This window comes from Malaclemys terrapin, chromosome 3 (genome assembly GCF_027887155.1).
Source record: "Malaclemys terrapin pileata isolate rMalTer1 chromosome 3, rMalTer1.hap1, whole genome shotgun sequence".
Taxonomy (NCBI): domain Eukaryota; kingdom Metazoa; phylum Chordata; order Testudines; family Emydidae; genus Malaclemys; species Malaclemys terrapin.
Genome location: NC_071507.1, coordinates 75,278,415 through 75,300,757, shown reverse-complemented (window position 1 = coordinate 75,300,757; position 22,343 = coordinate 75,278,415). Strand labels below are relative to the sequence as shown.

Below are 22,343 nucleotides of genomic sequence, written 5' to 3'. Positions count from 1 at the left end.
AGCAAAGGCCTTTAATCCTTAACAAAGGAAAGAAAGAAATGCATTTGTTATGTAGCTTTTGGTGAATTGTTTAGAAACCTGAATGCTTTAAATGGATATGATTGATAGGCTTATCCTGACTGTCTTGCTGCATCCTAGATAGAGCAGGCTGAAGTTTTTCATGAAATACTGATCTTTGATGAAAAATGGCCATTTTTTCCAGACTTTCTGATGAAAAATCTCCACTTTTTGCCTTTCCTGCTCATCTATCTATTCAGCTGCACAATGGAAAGGGGGGAAAATAATAAAAGGGTTGGGGGCACAAGGGACAGAAAGGGGATGGGGAAACAATAACAGAAAACAAACTGAAAATTGAAAAATCAGTTTGTTTTTTGGCTTTGTATGTTAATTGGAGAATTCCAAAAAAAATAATTAAAAATTTCAAGAAAACTTGTTGTTTTAAATATGATTGAAACATACCTGTATTTAACCAGCCCTAGTCCTAAGAAGATTTCATCTCTTCTGGGAATGCTGCAGCCAAGGGATTCAGAGGCTGAGTGGGACTTCCTCTGAAATTGCTGCTTCCAGCTGCTGTGGGTGGCTGTTGCATTGTCCTGGAACAGAGAGCAGAGAGACTCCCTCTTTTATTCCTTAATGCTTCCCCTGCTGGTGCCCATGCAGTGAAGCGGAAGGATGACTAATATGGAGAGGAAACAAGAGTTGGATTTGGGGCCGCATGGGGAGTACATTGGGACAAACATTTGGATGGGCGACAAATTGAGAGTTGGTGGGCAGGGGATGAAGGACTGCAAGCTGAAGGGGTGGAGTGAGGGAGACTGGCTTAGCAAGGAGACTGGGAACCAATGGATGGGGAGGTTGAGATGAAATGAGGAACTGGGAGTATTGAGGAGTCTGGACCTTGCTGGGCAAGGGGAGTGGGACAAGGAGCCTGGCTGGGGAAGACTCCATTAGTCACTCCATTAGCTCCCATGGCAGAGGGCTGTGCTGTAGAGCTAAAGGTTCCCACTCCACTGATGATCAATCAGTACGATTCCACTAGATTGAATATGTTTTTCTCAGTTTGCTTTCAGCCTACCTATTACACTGCCTACACAAATCTTCCTTAAAAGAACATTAAAGTTGCAAAGTCAAAAATACAGATGTTAGGAAATACCAGTTCGGTGGAAAAAATAGTATGTGACCATGTAATTAAAGACTGTATCATAACGCATATACACAAGAGGGCCAAATTACAGTTGTACAGGCACTCTTAATTCTAGAATTTCCTTACATTTGGTTGTCTGACATTGCAACATTAACAGCCTTAACTTATTCTATTAACACTTATTTGGTGTAATATGGATAACAACAACATCACAGTTACATAACATAGATTAAAATGTATAAATTGTATTAACCTTATTAAAGGCATAAGCCAACCAACGACTATTTTTTTGTTGGGGGGAAAAACTTTTCTTGTAGTCAGGTTATTATATAATCGTCTAGTATTGGATTTCTTGCACTTTCTCTTCTGAAACATCTGATTCTAGCCACTGTCATTGACAACCACTGTATCAGGAACCATCATGGTCCAGAGGGCTTGTTAGCACTAGTAAGCGCCAACCTGCCACTCAGTGACCTGCTAGTTGTTGTCAGAATAGGAACTGAACTCCATAGAGGACCCCAGTCCTGGAATCTGATTGGCAGAATGCTGGGGGTCCTGACTGGTTGGCAGCTTCTATATAAAACTAGCACAGGAACAGGAAGAAGTACATGCAACTAGATTGTCCCTACTTTGGACTGCTTCCACTGAGATACCTGCTTCTACTGGTTGCTGCTGGTCTCCTGGTAACTTGACCCTGACTGACACCTGACTTTGATTTGCCCTCTGGCCTGTCTCGGACTGTGATTTCCTGGAAACCCAACCAGTGGCATTGGAACAATTTGTATAGTACGGGTTTGAAAGCCACTGAACAAAACTGTAACCTCTGTATATGGTGGAAACCACTTCAAGTTGGGGTGTGTGCAGCACCCCTGAACCTAACCCTGTCTGACTCCTGCTCCGGTCAGTAGGTCAGACTGTTCATGTCCTGATTGTGACACACTGGTCTGATAAGAACACAGGAATTGCCATATTTTGAGTGTGTTCTTCATTATTTTTTCACAATGAGTATGGACATAATGGTGTTTACAGTAATATAATGCAGCACTCTGAGAGTTGACCTTTAGCAGTGGGATCAGCAATAGCTTTTAGGCAATGTATCTCTGAGAGGGAAGTGTGTAAGACTTCTGGGCTGGAGCAGAAGGGTAATGGAATTGAACAACATTCAGTGTGCTGTGATTGTCATGTCATGTTTTCAGTTTGCCCTGCCTACTTGTTCACAAATCTGTGGTTATATGGAAATCTGGAACTGCACTTGTCATCAAGGTGTCCACTTTTTTCACACAAATCTACATGCGGTTCTGGTATTATTATGCATTAATCTGCAACATGTTGAAGTCAGGAGCTGTAAGAACCGAAGAGGTTTAGAGTGATCACAGCAATAATAACAGTGACTAGGTTGCATTTTTAAATGGTTGATTTGAGTCATATTTCATCCCTTGTTGTTTTGTCATTTGGTTGTTACATTGTTTCTCTCCAGGGTACAGGGCAACTTGATCTTATTTGTCCCAGTACTGGGGTGCAAGCCATTTCAGGGGGCTCCAACAAAATCTATCAAATACACCGTACCACTATTTGTGGTACCAGCAACATGTTCTACGAACTGGCAGCAGCATAATCAGCCACCTCTCAGTTGCATCATGCATTGATTCTAAATGTCTTGTGAGAAAACTGATCAGAATTCTAACCTGCTGCTCCATCCTCTGCTGCCTCCTTTCCACCAATAAATAGTTTCTTCTCCCTCTCCCATATGCCAATATATACTTTCAGTTGACGTCCTAAAGCAAAAGTGCCAACAGCGCACTGGTGCTTTGCCTTTGTGCCCTGAATGTTGCACAGCGCTTATCAGATACATCGGATTCATGGAAATTTGAAAACACAGCAGGAGGTAACGTTTCCATGTCACAGGCACATTTTTGTTCTCTTCAGCCTTTTTCTGTGGTACTCCTATGTCAAAACAGCATATTTCCATTGCTGAATGGCCCTCCTTAATGCTGTAGGTTATGTCCGTCATGGATCATCACTTGGTATAAGTTGTTAAATTTGTTGCCTCAGTAGCCTTCAGAGGATCAGCAGCAGCCGTGGAGGCAGACATATCCCTAGGCAACTGATTTGTCTGTTTCCCCCCCCCCAGCTTTGTAATAAGAAATACACACATATCCCTGTCCCTCACCACTACTCTCTGTCCCTGAGACGCCAAGGGAAAATATTCAGTCAATGTCAGTGCAAGCACTGCTCTCACCATAGGAACTGGGATCAGCTGTCACAACGTTTACCAAGTAGTGACATGTCTCAGCAGGTGGTGATTACAACTGATATGAATGATTCTGCAAGGATGCTTCCACCATTTTACTAGGATTCTTACAGTATATGCCAGTGTTTAGAAGTCTGATTCTCTTTAGTGAAGGAAGTGGAGTTGTCACTTTGGGACCCTGAGCCATGCTGGTCTCCTCGTGCAGTGATGTTTAACACTGCCTTTGATGAGGAGCTCACAAAAGAGGGGGACTCCTGGTGTAAGACAGCAGACACCTGTGTTAAAATCACCTCTATTGCTCTGTCTTTTAGCATCAGCTTTTAAAAATAGTCTTGATTTCCCACAATCCATTTCAGGAATTTCATCAGTTTCATATGTAATTCTTTACTTAGATGGAATTCTTCATTGTGAAAAAGAATTTCTGTGTCTTTCTGCTACAATCTTTGAGCAAATTCATCCCTATATTGGTGCTAGGGCTGGCACTGGGACTGAAGGGAGGTGGCTTGTGCCTTCATGATTCTGGAATTGTGGTGGCTGGTTTGGCCCACAATACACACCCAGTACTCCTATTGGGTCTGTGGAGTGAGGAAATACTAAGGTGTTAAGACCACCTCGGCCAAGATTGAATTGGTCCCCTCCTATTTCTGGCCCAGCCCAGAACTTCCCATCCCCTGTACCTGGCGTTTCTGCAGAGGGCACCAAAGACTGGTGATGGGAGCTGCTGTGGCTGAAGTTAGGATGTAGATTCTTTAACTTCTGGAATCCTATGCTAAGGATAGGATGCCCTGTGTAACTGGATGATTTCCAGGCTGTCAGAATACTTTGTGGGACTCTGGTTCTCTGTGGCTGAGTACATATTTCTGTGTGGGGTAAGTGGGATTCTCTGGCAGAATTATTGCTTGTATTACAGTAATGGAGGGTAAACAGCATAATAAAGATAATGGATTTAAAGAAGGCAGACTTTTAGCAAACTCGGGGTGTTGGTAGGTAAGATCCCATGGGAAGCAAGTCAAGGGGAAAACAGTTCAAGAGAGTTGTCTCTTTGAAAAACTGCTATTATTAAGGGCACAAGAGCAAACTATCCCACTGTGTAGGAAAGACAGGAAGTATGGCAAGAGACCACCCAAGATTAACCAGGAAATCTTCAATGATCTGAAACTCAAAAAAGAGTCCTACAAAAAGTGGAAACTAGGTCAAATTGCAAACAAGTATATAGAGACAAAATTAGAAAGGCTAGTACCCAGAAAGAAAATGAAGCAAATAATGAAGCTATCAATTTGCAAACACCTAGAAGATGATAAGGTGAGACGTAGCAGTCAGAATGGATTTGTCAAGAACAAATTATGGCAAATCAACCTAGTAGCTTTCTTTGAGAAGGCAACAAGCCTTGTAGATAGGGGGGAAGTGGTAGATGTGGTATATCTTGACTTTAGTAAGGCTTTTGATATTGTCTCACATGACATATCATAAACAAACTAGGGAAAAACAACCTAGGTGGGGCTACTATAAGGTGGGTGCATAACTGGTTGAAATTTTAAAATAATTCTTACCTATTTTCCAGGGCACCAATGCTGACCCTCCGTCTCACATGCATCCCTGCACAGAGCCCCCCTGTGACGGTTCCTGCCCCCGACATGTCAGTTCCTTCCCTCTCTTACTTCCATTCTCTCTTTCTACACAGAGACGCTGTCTGTTCTGGCAGGAGATCTGAAGGTGCAGCATGGTGTGGGGAGCATAAATGCTAATATACACCTGTCTCCATCCACACTTACCTGCTGCCCCCACAGCAGTGCTGATTTCACCTATCCCCTATATGGCTGGGCTCCTGGCTCCTCATGACACTCCTCTTTGGTGCAGCTGGGGATTTGAGGCAGCAACTATATATGGAGCTAAGGTTGCACTAAGGTCTCTGTGCTGCAGCCTGGGCTTCCCCAGCGTTGATGCCTTAGTGCATGCACAGGCAGCTCCCATAGCGCTGATGCCTAGTAGAGGGATGCTGCAGTTAAGGGTTGGGGAATATCACTGGAGCTGGCAGTACTGGAAGAACATGGGTGCTTTCACATAAGAAGACAAGGTCCTTTACATGTAGGAGATGTTGCAGCACAATATGGAAGTTGTTGGCACCATTTTGGGGATACCTATTGGGTTGGTGCTTTCAACACCTTGCTTTCATGAACACTTGAGTCTGAGAGAGGTGAAAAGAAAATCAGTCGTTTAAAAATTGACAGAGCCACAGTTAAGATTCCTTTCCAGCTGTGTTCCACCTTCAGGAAATATTGTCACAACTTAAGTAGCAGAAGGGTAGCCGTGTTAGTCTGGATCTGTAAAAAGCAACAGAGAGTCCTTTGGCACCTTATAGACTAACAGATGTATTGGAGCATAAGCTTTCGTGGGTGAATACCCATTTCGTCAGACGCATGACACAGGACTCTCTGTTGCTTGTCACAATTTAGAAATTGCATAGAATTTGAGTACCAATTTGTTCTTTTGAAAGCATTTTTGAATAGTCGACAATGCAATAATTTTATGTTTGTTTCACATTTTATGTAACACACTGGGATTATGATTTTCAGAAACAGGTTAGGATTTTGGATCCCTTGATTTTTTTTGTGGGGAGGTGAGTCCAATTTGAATCCCACTGAAAAAGATCCCAATTCGCTCGTAAGACCTAAAACACAATCATTGGATGTCATCAATGGACACCTGTCTCTCACAGGCATCCTACCTAGTAACATACCAGATTTGGCTCAGGACAGGACATCAGGAGACACACAATGCATTTGGTGGCTGTTTCGCTGACCGAAAGACAGTATGAGAACTAACCTAACAACTTGAATCCCCTTAAAGGGGCCTGAGTATCTGACACCTATCGGGTCCCTTTAATTTATCTCAAGTTGGGCACTCTCCAACCATCATGTTTTTGTGATCCAAAATCACTAGCCACTTTTGAAAATTTAGCTTTGAAAATTCATATTTATGGTAATGTAGTAAAGGGTCAGATATATATTATATAAGTTGTAAAGGAATCTTTATTAGAAAGTTGGCTGTGCAATTCTGTTGCATAATGAGACTCATTCTATTGAGGAGCTTAGTAGAGGCTGGAAAGATTTTTGAAATCTTTGTTTTTAAAATGTTAACTTTTGTGCTTTTATGATGTGCTTGGAGCTATTGATAAGCACTGTATAAAAGTTTAAGGGTGAGATTTTCAGAAACACCTAATAGACTTTCAGTGGAACTTGTACTCCTAAATCACTTACGTGCTTTTGAAAATCCCACCTTCAGTCAGTCAATCAATCAATCAAATGCATCCAGCTTCTGTGCTAGTCCACAGAAGTCTTGAAGATTGTTATTTGAGGTACAAGAGTTCGGATGCAGGTTGTTCTGAATTGGTTTTATAAAAAGTAGGTCACTTTAGTTCTGGCTGCCTGATTCCAACATGATCTGCAAATTCACTCTTACGTTTGAGTTTTTCTGAATAATGTCTGGGGCTCAATTCTGCAAGTTGCCAAGAGCTCTGACCTCTGAGACAATTAAGCATATGCTTAAGTTTCAGCATGTTAATAGTTTGATTGAAATTAAGAGGACTTGTGTGCTTAACTTTAAACTTTGTTTGTTGGATTGGTGCCAGAAAGTATACATACCGCATGTATGATTCTTGAAGAAATGATTCTTGAAATTACATCTTTTAACCAAAGTATAATTACATGAGGTATTCCACTAAAATAATCAATTTATTTTTCTAAAGTGCCATATGTAAAGGAAAAATAGCAATTTCTCTTGGCCAGATTGAAATTTAATTCAATTTCACTATGGAAATTTTCTAAGTTATGTCCCCGGAGTGAATGTTTTCTTGAATTTCTTCCAGTGAAAATAAAAACATAAGAATGGCCGTACTGGGTCAGATCAAAGGTCCATCTAGCCTAGTATCCTATCTACCGACAGTGGCCAATGCCAGGTGCCCCAGAGGGAGTGAACCCAACAGGCAATGATCAAGTGATCTCTCTCCTGCCACCCATCTCCACCCTCTGACAAACAGAGGCTGGGGACACCCTGCTTTACCCATCCTGACTAATATCCATTAACGGACTTAACCTCCATGAATTTATCCAGTTCTCTTTTAAACGCTGTTATAGTCCTAGCCTTCACAACCTCCTCAGGCAAGGAGTTCCACAAGTTGACTGTGCGCTGTGTGAAGAAGAACACAGGACTTGAAGATGTGTATGGTTCTAAGCAGAACATCCATTTCTTCAGTGATACCTTTCAATGGAGAGTAGTTAGGATACAAAATGCCATTTCTAAGACCATAGATGGTAATCTGTTAATATTCCCATTATAAGCAGCACTACATGAAATGATAGCATGAAGCCATTTGGGACCATAATAAGTACATTTCCAGTGATTCCCTGATGTATTCTCACTCACCAAATTGAAGCTTAGGCTGTTTTCAGCACTCCTCTCTAAATCCCAACTGCATTACAAAGGAGATTTCAGAAGGAAGAAGCTATTTGAGGTCAATTATAATCGAGCGTGGTCTCTTTGTTCTTCAAGTAAACCACTTAGAAAATATGTCAGGGGAGTGTGATCATTTCTGCCTGGAAATCAGGCAAGTTTTCTAAAATAGAATTGTCTATCCTCTCATGTCAGACGGTTTGGTTATAATAACAGTAACACTTAAAACACCACAACACCTTACTTGGCAAAACATTCTCAGAAAAGAGAGTCTGGAACCAGAATAATTTGTCTAAACTTTAGAGTTTAAATAGAATGAGGATCCAGTTTTAGATCACCCCTTGTTTTGGTTTTGATTGGGGGGAAAAAAGAGTATCCGTTGAGATTTTGCAGAGCCAAGATCACCCTGGCTTTGTTTAGTTCTACATTTCAGTCTCCTTATTAAGAATGACTTACACTTTGAGCAAAATTGTGCTTCCTTATTTGCATGGTAGACAATAAATGTATTCATGTGAATAAGATTAACAGAATTTGATCCTATCGCTCATAATAAGAAACAGTAACTTTTTGAAAATCTGTCAATATATAAAATATTTTAAATTATTTTATTCTTATTCTAATTAGCAATGATTTGTAAATATCTATAAATCACAAGCTGGTACCATCATGATTTAGAAAGCTAGGAAGCCTTAATGTTAGCTATCCCCAGATTTAAGATATCTATGTGAAGTAGGCCATTCTCAAATCTCTCACTTAGAATCCTAATTGGCCTTTGGGTTTTGAGCTGAAAATCAAATTAAAGATAAACCATTTAGATTCTTTCTTCTCAAAAAATGATATAAAAGTCATTTTAAAACTCCCATATGTAATTTATATTCCCTCGGGCTTACTGGATGTAGTTTGCGGAGCCAAGTAGATATGAGACAAAATTTGGTTGGAATACAAGTAATCGATATCTTTAAAACTGAAAAGAAGTTAATTTCACTTTCAGACAAATATTTATCTTTAAATAACAGACTTTGTGTGAGATGTGGAGTGCATGGATCTGTGTGTCCTACAGCAGTGGTTCTCAAGCTTATTTCGTCGCGTCCACCTTCTTTATGTCTGTGGTGGTTTACGCCCTCGCCTGCTCCCCCTGCAGCCACCGCTGCCTGAGCAGCCACCGCTCTCTGGATGTCCACCTCTGAAGGCAGAGGGGAGAGTGGCAGCTGCTGGCTGGGTGCCCAGCTCTGAAGACAGTGCTGCTGCCAGCAGCAACGGAGAAGTCAGAGTGGTAATACCATACCATGCCACCCTTACTTCTCCGCTGCTGCTAGTTGTGGTGCTGCCTTCAGAGTGGGGCGCACGGCCAGCAGCCGCCACTCTCTGGCCACCTAATTCAGAATGTGCATAGTATGATTTTTTTCCCTAAAGTTTGTCCCCCATTCCCAAATATATTCTGTACCACCCCATTTAAGAACCTCTGTCCTATAGTGCTATACGATGCATGCTTTATGATTTCACAGCCTTCTGCTAAGGAAAGTGACCAACTAAAATGAAACACGGCATCTTATATCTGAAATGACCTTATTGTGCATACAAAATAGTCAACCCACCAAAAAGCCCCAGAAAAACATAAAAAAAAAAAAATATAAAGGATGTGCTCTGTACACAATTTTTAGTCTCTTGATCATACTTCTAAAACTTATGGAAAAGTGGAAAAACAGAAATTCCAACTGTCATGCTGTCTGAAGTGGTTCATGATCATGAGTGCCAACCTCAGGGAAGACGGTCAAAATCACAGCACACACCCCAAACTGGTCATGTATTCTGTAATTAGATTTCACCAACCCTGTAACAAATGTGAACTCCTGATCGCTGTAACAGTCCTATCATGGAGTCACAGACTGTCCCCTTGGACACTCCAGTCTATCTTGTGACCCAGGCAAGCTGGACTTAGTGAGAAATGGTCACTTACATCCAAAATCACAAAATATTCAGGTCACTCCCAGTCCCAAGAGACCAGTCACTTACCCTGGATCAGTTTGTACCTTTGATCTCACACCAAGGGCAATGCTGGTAGCCAATCCTATAGTAAACTAATTAAGGATTTATTAACTAGGAAAAAGAAATAAGTTATTTTCAGTTTAAAGCGGGCAACATTTATACACAAATGAGTTCAGTCTATGGTTCCAAAAGATGACAGAGATGTAATAATCTGTCAGTATTGAATGTCTTTTTAGGGATAGCCCATGTTGACCCCATGAGTCTCTGCTTTTTGTTTCTTAGCTCCAGCCCCTGTAAGAGTTCAAACAGCAAAGAGATGAAAAATCTTCACATTAGCTATCTTTATTTCCCTCTTCGAGAACTCAAACTGCTGGACGTGCTTTCTTGCACATAGCACCTTCATGGGTGTAAGAGGGCCATTATTCCAGCCTTTGAGTGGCGATGTTCCACAATGGCCCATTTAGTTTTGATAGTTCTTCTGGATGGGGAGGGGAACCACTTTTTCTGGCTCTGTTCACAAGTTCAGAGCAGGCATTTTTACAATGATAAAGAAATACTTTATAGCACTGGATATAGATATTACATGTAAGATTAATGCATGCAGCATCTTACAAGCACCTTATGGAGTCGAAACACTGAACATATTCTTACAAGTTCAGCACCTATCTTGAACTACATGAACATACATGAATAGGCGTCAACTTTCTCCGGCACTGGCGGGTGCCCGCGCCCCTGGCCCCACCCCGATGCCACCCCAGCCCCGCGCTTGGCCCCGTCCCATTCCAACCCCATCCCCAAAGTCCCCGCCCTAACTCTGCCCCCTCCCTTCCCCATTGGATCCCTTCCCCAAATCGCTGCCCTGGCCCCACCTCTTCCCCCACCACGTTCCCCCTCCTCCCCTCTCTCTCCCTGCCCCGTGAATCAGCTGTTTCGCAGCACAAGCGCTGGGAGGGAGGGGGGAGAAGCAGAATGCAGTGGAGCGCTCGCGGAGCAGGCGGAAGCAGAGGTGAGCTGGAGCAGGGGGGCAGGGTGGGGCCACGGGGAGCTGCCAGTGGGTGCTCAGCACCCACCAATTTTTTTCCTGGGGTGGTCCAGCTCCGGAGCACCCACGGAGTCGGCGCCTATGCATACAGGTGAGATGGTCTGGCTTCCAGCTATGAATTTGTCAGTGCTCAGCTGATGCATACAGCCTTGGCAAGAGCAGGTACCTGGCCTACCAACGTCACACCAGCATGTTCAACCATAAGGACTGTCCCCCCTTATGGGTTGGCAGCAGGGTTTGAATTGAGGCAGTTTCAATCCTCAGTACAGACCCCTAACCCTTTAGCTAAGGGATTGTTTTATTTTCTGTGTGGAATGCTCCACGCAGGGCTGTTTCTAGGGGCGGGTGAGCAGGACATGCACACTGAGTGCCTACTTCCAGTTGGCACCATACTTCTGTGCCGCTTGGGTGTTTTGTTTTTTTTATTACTATTTTTTGCTTGACCACTTGTGGAGGGGAGGGAGGACAACTCCTGGCTCTCAATACTATCCATGTCCATGTCTGTTAAGTTGACTTTACACATTGGACGCATGTTGATCAATTATTTGGATTTTCTCCCTTAATTGAAGTGAACTAGCATGCTACCCTGCTTCCAGTGAGAGCAAATCAATGTTCAAGGAAACAAATCTGTAAAAAAACATTGAATACTTACAAATGTAATATATATTTAAAACTCTCATATAACAGCCTCCATTGGGTTTTCCATCTAGGGTGACCAGACAGCAAATGTGAAAAATGTGGACGGGGGTGGTGGGGTAATAGGAGCCTATATAAGAAAAAGACCCCAAAATCGGGACTGTCCCTATAAAATCGGGACATCTGGTGACCCTATTTCCATCATGCAGTGACAACAGTGCAATGGTTATTCATACCAGTGTGAAAATAAAAACAATTCATTTTAAGTTCTTAATTCTTTGAAAATAAGGTCCTGGTCCCAAAGACTGGTAGATTCCACAGTTGCGTGCTCCTGCCGGCATATCTCCCCACCCCTTTATATTGAGGAGACTTAGACATCTCTAGGCTACATACATGTGAGTCTAATATGGTGAGAGAGACTGCCCACAGTATTGTAGAGCTTTATAGATATTAAAAAACAAAACAAAACCTTAAATTCCATCTGTGGAATGCAGATCATTGAGCTCTGGTGTCATGTTCTTATGATGACATACACTGCTTAATAAGCTTGCCTCCATATTCTGTCCCATCTCTAGTCTGAATATTGTCTTAAATGGAAACATTATATACTAAAAACAATCCTGTTATATCCAAAATAATGCTTCTAGCAAAATTCCATTGAATGGCAATTAGCCCTAGAATAGGGTGTTTCTGTAGACTGGTGGTTAGAGTGCTAGACTGAGAGGCAACAGTTCCTAGTGCCTTTACTCACTCTGCCAGTGATTTGATTTGTATGATGGGGAGGTCATGTCACTGTTCTGTGCCTCAGTTTCCCCATGATAATACTTATTTACCTGCCATTTGGGAGTGTTGTGCAGCTTATTACATTAATGTTTCTAAAACTTTTTCAGATTCTTGAATGCTGTAAAATGGGAAACTGATTATGAAAGTCAAACATATATGTAAAAAAATAATCTAGGATACAAACTAGGTAAACATTAAACCAGGACTGAAGAAAACAGAAACCAGTACCGGGAAACCATCCTTATTTTTGTCCTGATCTGGAGTTCTTTACTGAAGCAAAATTAAAAGATGAGAATTCGTGTGAGTAAGAAGGTGTTTGGGATTGGACGTATTTAGCACTGAAACATCACAGAAGAAACAGAGTGGAAAATGCAAATATTCTGTCTCTTCAGTGCATAAATTAAAACAAGTGTAGAGTCTCACTCTAGAATAAACTCCAGCTGATATTAACCAATCCTTTAAAAAATTTAAAGGAACAGTAGCTAAACATGTAAAGTGCAAACTGAAAATGACTGAAAATCTGTTAATCTTCTAAATGATGGTCTCCAGGAAACAGCAGAGATGAGTTTTTGAGTAAATAAGGGAGAAATCATTTTTAAAGACACACATGAACAACAATTATTTTTATTCTAGGTGTCTCAAATTTCATACACTAGGGATCACTGCATCTGACTGAAATTATCTGCTAGTCTTCAGGCTTCTTTTTCCACTTCATGTTGACTCATTAAGATAGAATCTCCTGCCAGCATTTATAATTAAAACCCTCCACATCCCACTGTTGCTTGTGTGGATGAAGAGCCCATGTAAAAGAAGAAACATCCTTGGTTTCAAATTTGTATTAGATAGAGTTGTTGGTGTGATGTTTTGTGTGTTTCCATTGTTTCTGTTAGAGGAACTCATAGCAGTAAACACATTTTACCTGACTAGATCACTGTTAGGCAGCTCCAAGGAGAGAGGGACAGGCCAGTTGGTTTACCATAAACAAATAGGCATATTTCAATCAATGTGTGATCAAGTTGCACATTCAGAGGTGGTGTCCAAGAATGCAGGGCACTTGTCCGTGGCAGGATATGACTGCCAGGAGAGCATCTGCATCTGTAGGGTTTTCTCTGTGTTTGATACCCAAGGCTCAGTTGCTGCAGTGATAACGTGTGATAGATAGAGAGGTGGCTGGTTGGTTTGGAAATGGAGTCTAGGAGATAATACTTGCTCATTCCACATCATTTACTTCTTCAACATAGGCTTTTTTTACTGTATTAAAAACAAACCAAAATCTTGGAAAATAAACTCTAAATATTATGATTGAATCCATAATCTTAGTGTTGTTCTATCACACAAGCCTGGGAATTCAAATGTTATGGTTGTCACAGTAACCCTGTAATACTGGATCTCATGACGTGTGAAGTACTGTTGGCTTACTGTTCATGCTGTTAAATGTACATTATAGTGAGGCAGTGAGATGTGTTGGAATTAATACTGTGTTGGAATGTACTGACTTATGTGCATTGAAATTTCCAGGCTTAATAGTGCACTGACTAGCACTCCATTCTAAGAGGAGTGGTTGCCCTTGGCCCTAAGATTTACCCTCCTCTATTCAATGAGCTTGGCTGTCTGTTCAACAGTACTATGGACTTGATCCAGTTCTCACTGAAGTCCGTGAAAATCCCAGTGACAATTATTAGCTCACATTTTATTGTGGAATAAAACTAATCTGGGCTTTCAGTATCAAATGTGTTGAAATTGGTTGTTGTGCCATAGATTGCTACAGACAGAGCAGCCCTTGCTCATTGAGGATAAGTGGGTGGAGCTGGGAGTCTGTAGAGGCCAAAAAAACCTTTTTATTAAAAAAAAAATGGAATAAAAGGTATCCATAATAATTTCTTTGCAATTGTTTTATCTTTCTACTAGCATTTATTTTTCATAGTAGGATGATACATTGCACTACCTAGACATCGTCCCCAAATAAAACTAATGTAAAATGTTTTTCTTTTATTTTAAAATTAAAACTGTAGCATTATCTAAAAGCAATAAACCACACCAGGAGTTAGATACTGATAGATTTCTCGGAAGTTTTCGGCCTTCCGTTTTATATGTCACAAAGAAGTATGTATCAATAGTCTACCAATACATGCCTATTGTGGCTTATTCCTACAGTAAAGCTATTAATAGCATTAAGAAGAACAGGAGTACTTGTGGCACCTTAGAGACTAACAAATTTATTAGACCATAAGCTTTCGTGGACTACAGCCCATTTCTTCGGATGGGGTCCACGAAAGCTTATGCTCTAATAAATTTGTTAGTCTCTAAGGTGCCACAAGTACTCCTGTTCTTCTTTTTGCGGATACAGACTAACATGGCTGCTACTCTGAAACCTGTAATAGCATTAAGTTATTTAGCTTTGACCATACAAACATTCTAGAGAAGTTATCTGCAACTCCTCTAGAAGGGAACTTTATGGTATTTTTATAGAGAACATAGATTTCTTTATCATAATGGATTCCTGAATTATGCTTATAATATTATTCCATATTTGTTTCATACATGAAGAATTTGGTTAGTTAATGCAAGTGGGTTCATTTTAAGGCTACTTGAAATATACTAATTATTAATTCTTTCCATGCCTGCTGTATTTAAATTTTTCTCCTTTTTGTTTTATTTTCAGAAACACTAATTACTTTGCATAATGTGGCATTCCATAGATTCTATAATGATTTGTTTTCTTTAGATATTTGTTATTTTTTGTTTTGTTAGATAGTTTAGAGTATTTTTAAATTCCTAGAGTCCCCACAAACAGCTTATTGCATGCCAGACTATGTTCTGTTGTTTCTTGAATTGTCCACCAAAGCATTTATTTTTCTCATTAAAAGATGTCAGCATGTTGTATTCAATTTGTTTTGCTCTCTCCATCCTTACTGGAGGGTTGGTGTAATAGCCTTGCTTTAGATTGCTTCTTTTCTCTCATCTGGGTGTTCTGTTCCTCACAGCAGCAACAAAATTCACATCAATAAATCAGAGTAAACCTTTTGTCACTTGAAGAATACTTCTTTTGTGTGTCCAGATTGTGTTTTTATTGTGAGTAAATTGGAACTCAATAATAAAAATATGTTCATAAAGTCACAGAAGCATGTTTTCTACACTCCTCTGGCAAACGCTAGCTAGCTTGCCGAGTTTTGACAGAAACTTGTTCTAGATTTTATATGCTGAGGACAGTTGTTCAGTTGCTCCCTCATGCTGTAGTCTTCAATGTCATGGTCACATGCTATAATTCTTCTTTAGTCATGGCCTCATCCTAGGCCCAGTGCAGTCAGTGTTAAAAATCTCATTGACTTGCGTGGGATTTGTTTCAGGCCCTCAGTGTGCATGACAGATGAAGTGTAATGAATGTGTCAGATGAACAGTATTTATTTTTATCCTTATTCTTTAGTAAGTGTCCTCTAACTCATTCAGTACACATTGTCCATCATGTGCACTGAGGACCCCAACCTATGTGGCATTAGGAGTTCTGATTGATGGGAGTGATATTATTTTTGCTTTTCTTCATCCTAGCTGCTGAGAAGAGTGAGAGTGTATCTCTGCCCTTTTAGCTACAGGGAGGAGTGGTGGCAGGCATTTCCCCTTCCTCCTGACATACTAGTGAATGAGAATATCCTTCATTACTAGTTTCTGGGAGGTCAGCAAATATGTCTTCCATTCGTTTCTGCAAGAAGATGGGGGATTTCTGTCCTCTTCGATGCTCAGTGTGATGGATGCTCTGGGTTAATTAATGGAGATATCCCATCTCCTAGAACCAGAAGGGACCTTGAAAGGTCATCGAGTCCAGCCCCCTGCCTTCACTAGCAGGACCAAGTACTGATTTTGCCCCAGATCCCCAAGTAGCCCCCTCAAGGATTGAACTCACAACCCTGGGTTTAGCAGGCCAACGCTCAAACCACTGAGCTATCCCTCCCCCCTGAGGTAGTAGTTGATGGTTTATTCCTCCCTTCACTCCATGTACTAACAGGAAAGCTCTGACATCTCTAATGCAGCTGGGAGTTGCAGAGAAGTACTGGCTGAGGCTTCCTTCCATAGAAGAGAGGGAATAGATGCTGTGGTGTTACCATTGCCCTCTTACAGGAAAAGAGCATGGCATGGGGCATGTATCTCACTCGGAGAGTCAGGATGTGATCTTGGAGACAAGAGGTGGGGGAGAGGCAGAAGGTCACAAGAGACATGACATGACAGGGCTAACACTGGATCTTGTGTAACTGCTAGCTCAAAACTGCTTCTCAGCCCTCCTTTTCAGTGCTGTGACTTGTTTCTTCTGATGGCAGCAACAGCAGCGGTTAGTAGCAATTAACTGCATGCATGATGCTTGTGGCTGCCAAATTTGGAGGCCCCCTGAAGCAATGGTGCCTGGACCCAGTACACATGGGATCCTGTCTTACTGCACCATAGTAGGGAACAGATTTAAGTCTAATGATTCTTAATGGCAATGACTGCTGCTTTATTGGGATGATAATTACATTTAATTGGGAGGCTACAAGTGATTTAGTGGTTCTTAGTTCTTTGTGTGACTCAATTTCATGCTGTTTCTATTTGTTTGCTCCTTAAACAACAGCAACTTTCAGTCCCTGCTTAGCTGTGATATACACAAAGAGTATGAAGTGCTTCAGGATGTCTTGCTCCAGCTGCAAGACTGTTCCCTCCAAAACAGTGACATACACTGGGTCACTGTGTTAGGAATCTCACCTCTGCCCCTCCTCCAGCATTGGGCAGGATTCAAAGTTCCAGTTTTAGCGCATTGTTGGTGTGACTGAATTTTTTTTTTTTTACATATTTCAGACAATATTATCCTGGGGGGGAAATATAAACACACACAGAGACTGTGTGTGTGTGTGTGTGTGTGTGTGTGTGTATGTAGTACGTACGTAGGGTGAAATCTTGGCCCTTTTGAAGTTGGTGGGAGTTTTGTCATTGATTTCAGTGGGGCCAGGATATTTCTCATATTTTAGCTTGTGAACAATAATTATCAAATTTATCTGCAGAGATCAAAGTGAATTGCAAGATACTACTGTTCTGTTAACCTTTCCCCTAAATCCATTTGTTCTGCTAAGCCTGCCAGTAACAATATCAACATGATATTCTTTTATTTTATTTGTTCACTGTATAGGCAGCAATTTTAAAACTTTGTCTATTGCTGGACAAACGCAATGTGCAGTGAAGCCCATGTATAGTAATCTATATAATATGATTACTGGGATGTCACTCTCTGTGTCACTCTGAAGCCTAAACTGTCTAAGTCAGGGTGAAGTGATGGAAGCTGCTACAAGCATGGTTGAGAGCTCTTTTCATTCAGAATATCAACTGGTTGAATCATCGTTGGCTTTCAGTCTGTTACTGCCCAATTTTTTAATTTCTCAGTCACTTTGACTTTACGAATTACCATAGCTGTACACCACAGAGGTATAAAGTATGTATCTGTGCCATGCCGAGAGTTCTAGACCTTTGTGATATTGGAGATAGATCAACCAATTATCACCCTTAACAGCTAATGTGCATGCAGCAATTTTATTGGTTGTATGAGGGTGACTGGACAGACAGTGGATTACCCATCTCCTGTTATGGTCAATGGGCCTGAAGCCAGCAAGTGCCCACTGTTTCCCTACAGTCTATCCGCATGTGGAAATGAGGCTGCCCTTAATGAGGTTGGGTGCGTCCTCCCACTGTTTTCAATGCGACTGAAGCCATCCCCCCCCCACACAATGGCTGCCACACTATCACTGATGTACTACACAGGGAAAGTGAGGCACAGTAGAGACTCTGTGAAAGGTGAATGGGGATAATGAGGGGGAGTGGGGTGCTGGGGAGGACCAGGAGGCTGATGATGTTGCAGAGGAATGGGGTGCTGTGTTATTGGGGGCAGGAGAGGGCATAGAAGATAGTGGTGGGGATAGATGATGAAGGGGGTAGAACAGCAGCTCCCCCAGTCTGGGGGTAGTGGTGGGTAAGGGAGGGTCCCCTCCACACAGCCAGGGGAAGGCAGTGTTGCCGTGTTGCCAGCTCTCACAAACTGATCACAAGTCACGGGATTCTAGTGATGACTCAAGAAGCTTCTCTGTTCCTACAGTCTTCAGGAGGGGCCATGTTGGCAGAACTCTGTGCTAGAGCTCTGGAGCTGAGGATACTGACCTGTCCTGTCACTGAGTCCTGCCTTCATGCAATACCCTATAGGAGAGAGAGGGTCCGGGGCACTACGATGTGGGCAAGGGAGGGGAATTTGGGAAGTGGTGCTACTTGGACCTGGGCAGAGGAGAAACCCCAGAGCAGCTGGAGAGTGGGGGAGTCAGGGAAATGGTGCTTCGGGTCCAAACAACTGGAAGGGAGGTTGGTATGTTTGAATTAGGTGAAGTGAACCGAAGTTGTCACATGCACATTATCAAATTGCAATTTTTACATGTTTTGCATTCGTATGCTTGTTGCCTAATATTTTTGTCCAGCAGTCACTTCCGCATCACATGACTCTATAGATTTCACCGGGGCAATAGTACAGGCTTTCAGCTAGTGATATTATATAATCAATACATGATTACTATTTTTTTACTTTCTCAGGAATTCTGGAGGTTTTGCACTGTGTGTTGGTGGAAAGTCCAGAAGCTCTAAACATTATTAAGGAAGGACATATTAAATCGATCATCTGTCTTTTGGACAAACATGGAAGAAACCATAAGGTGCGCAAGCTACTTCTATGAATAGATGAACTGCAGTGAATAAGAAAAGCATGTTATCTGTAAAAGTGAAATTCCAAATGGTTTAATGTGTAAAATGTGTATCTCATTCAAAGGGATGGGGTATCAATACAGTTCCTTTCAGTAGTCCATGCTGGTTATTAATGTTCTAATATGAAAAGAAAATTACAGTGAAAATAACTTGATTTCTTTTATAGGTTTTAGATGTCTTGTGCTCTCTGTGTGTATGCCATGGAGTAGCTGTGCGGTCTAATCAACATCTAATCTGTGACAACCTCCTACCAGGAAGAGATCTCCTCCTACAGACACGCCTTGTGAACCATGTGAGCAGGTAAAAGAAAAATATTTACTTAAATATAGATTAGCAAAGCAAAAGGAATTTGAGTTCTTGTGCTAAGACGATATCTGCAATCATTAAGAGAAAAATCTATTTAACCACATCACAGGAATCACCTCTGTGAATTTTTGTAAAGACAATGTGTTAACTGGCATATTATGGCTTTGATCAGGGCCGGTGCTACCATTAAGGCAAACTAGGCGGTTGCCTAGGGCGCAAAGATTTGGGGGTGCCAAAAAGCGGTGCCCCCAATTTTTTTTTACAGCGTTCCTACGCCCCCTCCCTGAACGTGCGGTCACTGCTCCACTTCTCCCGCTTCCCAGGCTTGCAGCGCCAATCAGCTGTTTGGCGCCGCAAGCCTGAGAGGGGAGGAGAATTAGAGTGGGGGCGGCGTGCTCGGGGAGGAGGCAGAGCAGAGGTGAGCTGGGGTGGGGAGCTGTCGCTCGGCTCCCCGGGTCGGGGGGGTGGAGAGCTGCCACGGGGGTGCCTCAGGGCAGGGGGGAGGAGCTGCCGCAGGGCTGGGGGGAGGGGCGCAAGGTGGAAGTTTCGCCTAGGGCGCGAAACTTCTTTGCACCGGCCCTGGCTTTGATAAATTATATCCATAAGAATCAGAATAGGGACAATAGCCAGCTGTCATAAGTAAAAGCAACCCTAAACTTAATTCTGGGGCAGTGTTGCAGTAGCTTGAGAATCAGGGAGCGCTAAAGGGCTTCCTGATACACCCCCATTCCTGCACTGAGCATATGCTTGTGCAGGAGAGAATTTGGCCTTTCAAGTGAAGGGTACTATACCAGCAAGTCACTTAATCATTGAGTGGGAGGAAGAATGTAAATATAAAAATGTGAATGATAACAATGTGATCGCAGACTTTTTAAAAAAGTCTTTTAAAATCAAGTTTGGATGCCTTCCTTAAAAAAAACCCACCATCACAGGCTCTAGCGCAAATAAAATTTATGGACTTGATGTGAAATTATTGGGTGAAGTTCTATGGCCCGTGTTACACAGGAGGTCAGACTAGATGATCACAATGGTCCCTTCTGGCCTTAAAATCTATGAATGAACTTCTGTACCTCATTTTAGCGATCTATATTGCTAATTTGCATGAATGGCTGGTATATCATTGTGAATTATTTGATTTTGCAAATTGGTGAATAAGTGAACATTTATTTTACAAATTTATTGTAGTTTTAGTTATAACATTTCACAGTAAAGTGTTCTGTAGTACATTTTATAAGTGTAATAAAGTCCTAGTACTGCAGTATGAGACCACTCTACAGTATCTACTCAATATACTTTTTTCTGATGGGGGTGGGAGAGAAAGAGGCTGTCATTATTGTGTGTGCAAATTTGGGGATGTGCAATGTGAATAGAAAAGTTGTACCTTAGAGTTACAAACACCAGAGTTACGAACTGACTGGCCAACCACGCACCTCAGTTGGACCCGGAAGTATGCAATCAGGCAGCAGCAGAAACAAATGAAAACTACTAAAAAAAAAAATAAAGGGAACAGGAAGTGTTTTTGTGCTTGGTTCATTTTAATTAAGATGGTTAAAAGCAGCATTTTTCTTCTGCATACTAAAGTTTTTCAAAACTATATTAACTCAGTGTTCAGTTTTAAACTTGAAAGAACAACCATAATGTTTTGTTCAGAGTTACAAACAACCACTATTCCCAAGATTCTACTGTACTTAAAAGTGCAAAGTATTATTACAGGTATTTGATTAGTAGTGCTGGTTTAATTGCTGAAAATTACAGTTTTGATTGAACCATATGGGAAGCTTTTCCACCAGAAATTTGAAGAACTTTAATTTTGTTCTTCACTTTTAATGAAACAAGACATACATTCCATGAATGGTAAACACAAACTGAGAAAAAGAAGTCTAACTACTGTAACATGTTCTTCTGATCTGTTTTTATGGCTAGCCATTTTTCCCCTTTGTTTTAAGCATGAGACCCAATATCTTCCTTGGGATCAGTGACGGCTCCGCCCAATACAGAAAATGGTACTATGAGCTTATGGTGGACTACGTGGAGCCCTTTGTGACAGCAGAAGCAACTCATCTTCGAGTGGGCTGGGCTTCAACAGAGGGCTATTCACCCTACCCTGGGGGAGGTGAAGAATGGGGTGGAAATGGTGTTGGCGATGACCTGTACTCTTATGGATTTGATGGTCTTCATCTGTGGTCAGGTAAAGCATTTTTAATTTCTCGATAAAGGGATGTGGAACAGCCATTTCCAGTAAGTCTGTGCTATCCAGCAGCATCAAAATAAATCATGTATGTAGATGAATGCTAGGAGGGGATTCCATTTGGGGTAAAATGCAGAGTCAGAGTCCCATCCTGGGGTTTTTTAAGTTGACTACTCTCATCTAAAAGACAGTTTTATTTGAAACAATGCGATTTATAGATGGAATCATAATTTGGTTCCACCTAAGGCTTTTTTTTTTTTTTTTTAACAGTGCACTCCAAAGCTTTGCTTTAAAACTTCAAAGGTACAGAAAATGAAGTCTGACAAGCATTCTCGCAGTGGTAGACTGGATTTCTAATCCCTCTGTGATATTATAAGACCAACATGAGAGATTTAGGTCATATAGATTTTTGGGGGGTTTCTTTGAGCTACTGATTTTAGTTCAAAAGTTTAGAAATTCTTAAAGCCAGACAATGGGGACTCATGTAAGCATACTGTCCTATCTGTTCTCTGTATGTGGTGCATATTGAGTTTGTTTGAATATGTAGTAAGAAAACTTTTGTATCATACATTTTAAAAGTACTTCTCTGTGTTTCTGTTCACATAAATGGAAATACATTGATGGTGGGGTTTTCAAAGCCACCCTTTGATATGGACACAATCCTTAAGCAGCTTTGAAAAATCTCAGTGTAAATGTGTAAACCGCTCCTGTAGATGCCATTACAGGATATGTTCTGAGAAATTTAGACATTGGATATTAAGTATGTATGCATGTGAAGTGTGTGAATGTATTATCTTAATAG

At 41.4% G+C, this 22,343-nt stretch overlaps 1 protein-coding gene across 1 annotated transcript in view; it reads left to right on the top strand.

Annotated features, from left to right (window-relative positions):
* The window catches only part of RYR2 (ryanodine receptor 2), a 687,809-nt gene that overhangs the window by 340,875 nt on the left and 324,591 nt on the right, over positions 1-22,343 (top strand). The window contains exons 18-20 of the mRNA XM_054022704.1: positions 18,880-18,998; positions 19,214-19,347; positions 21,300-21,541. Coding sequence (XP_053878679.1) covers positions 18,880-18,998; positions 19,214-19,347; positions 21,300-21,541 — 495 coding nt within the window. The remainder of the gene's footprint in view (positions 1-18,879; positions 18,999-19,213; positions 19,348-21,299; positions 21,542-22,343) is intronic.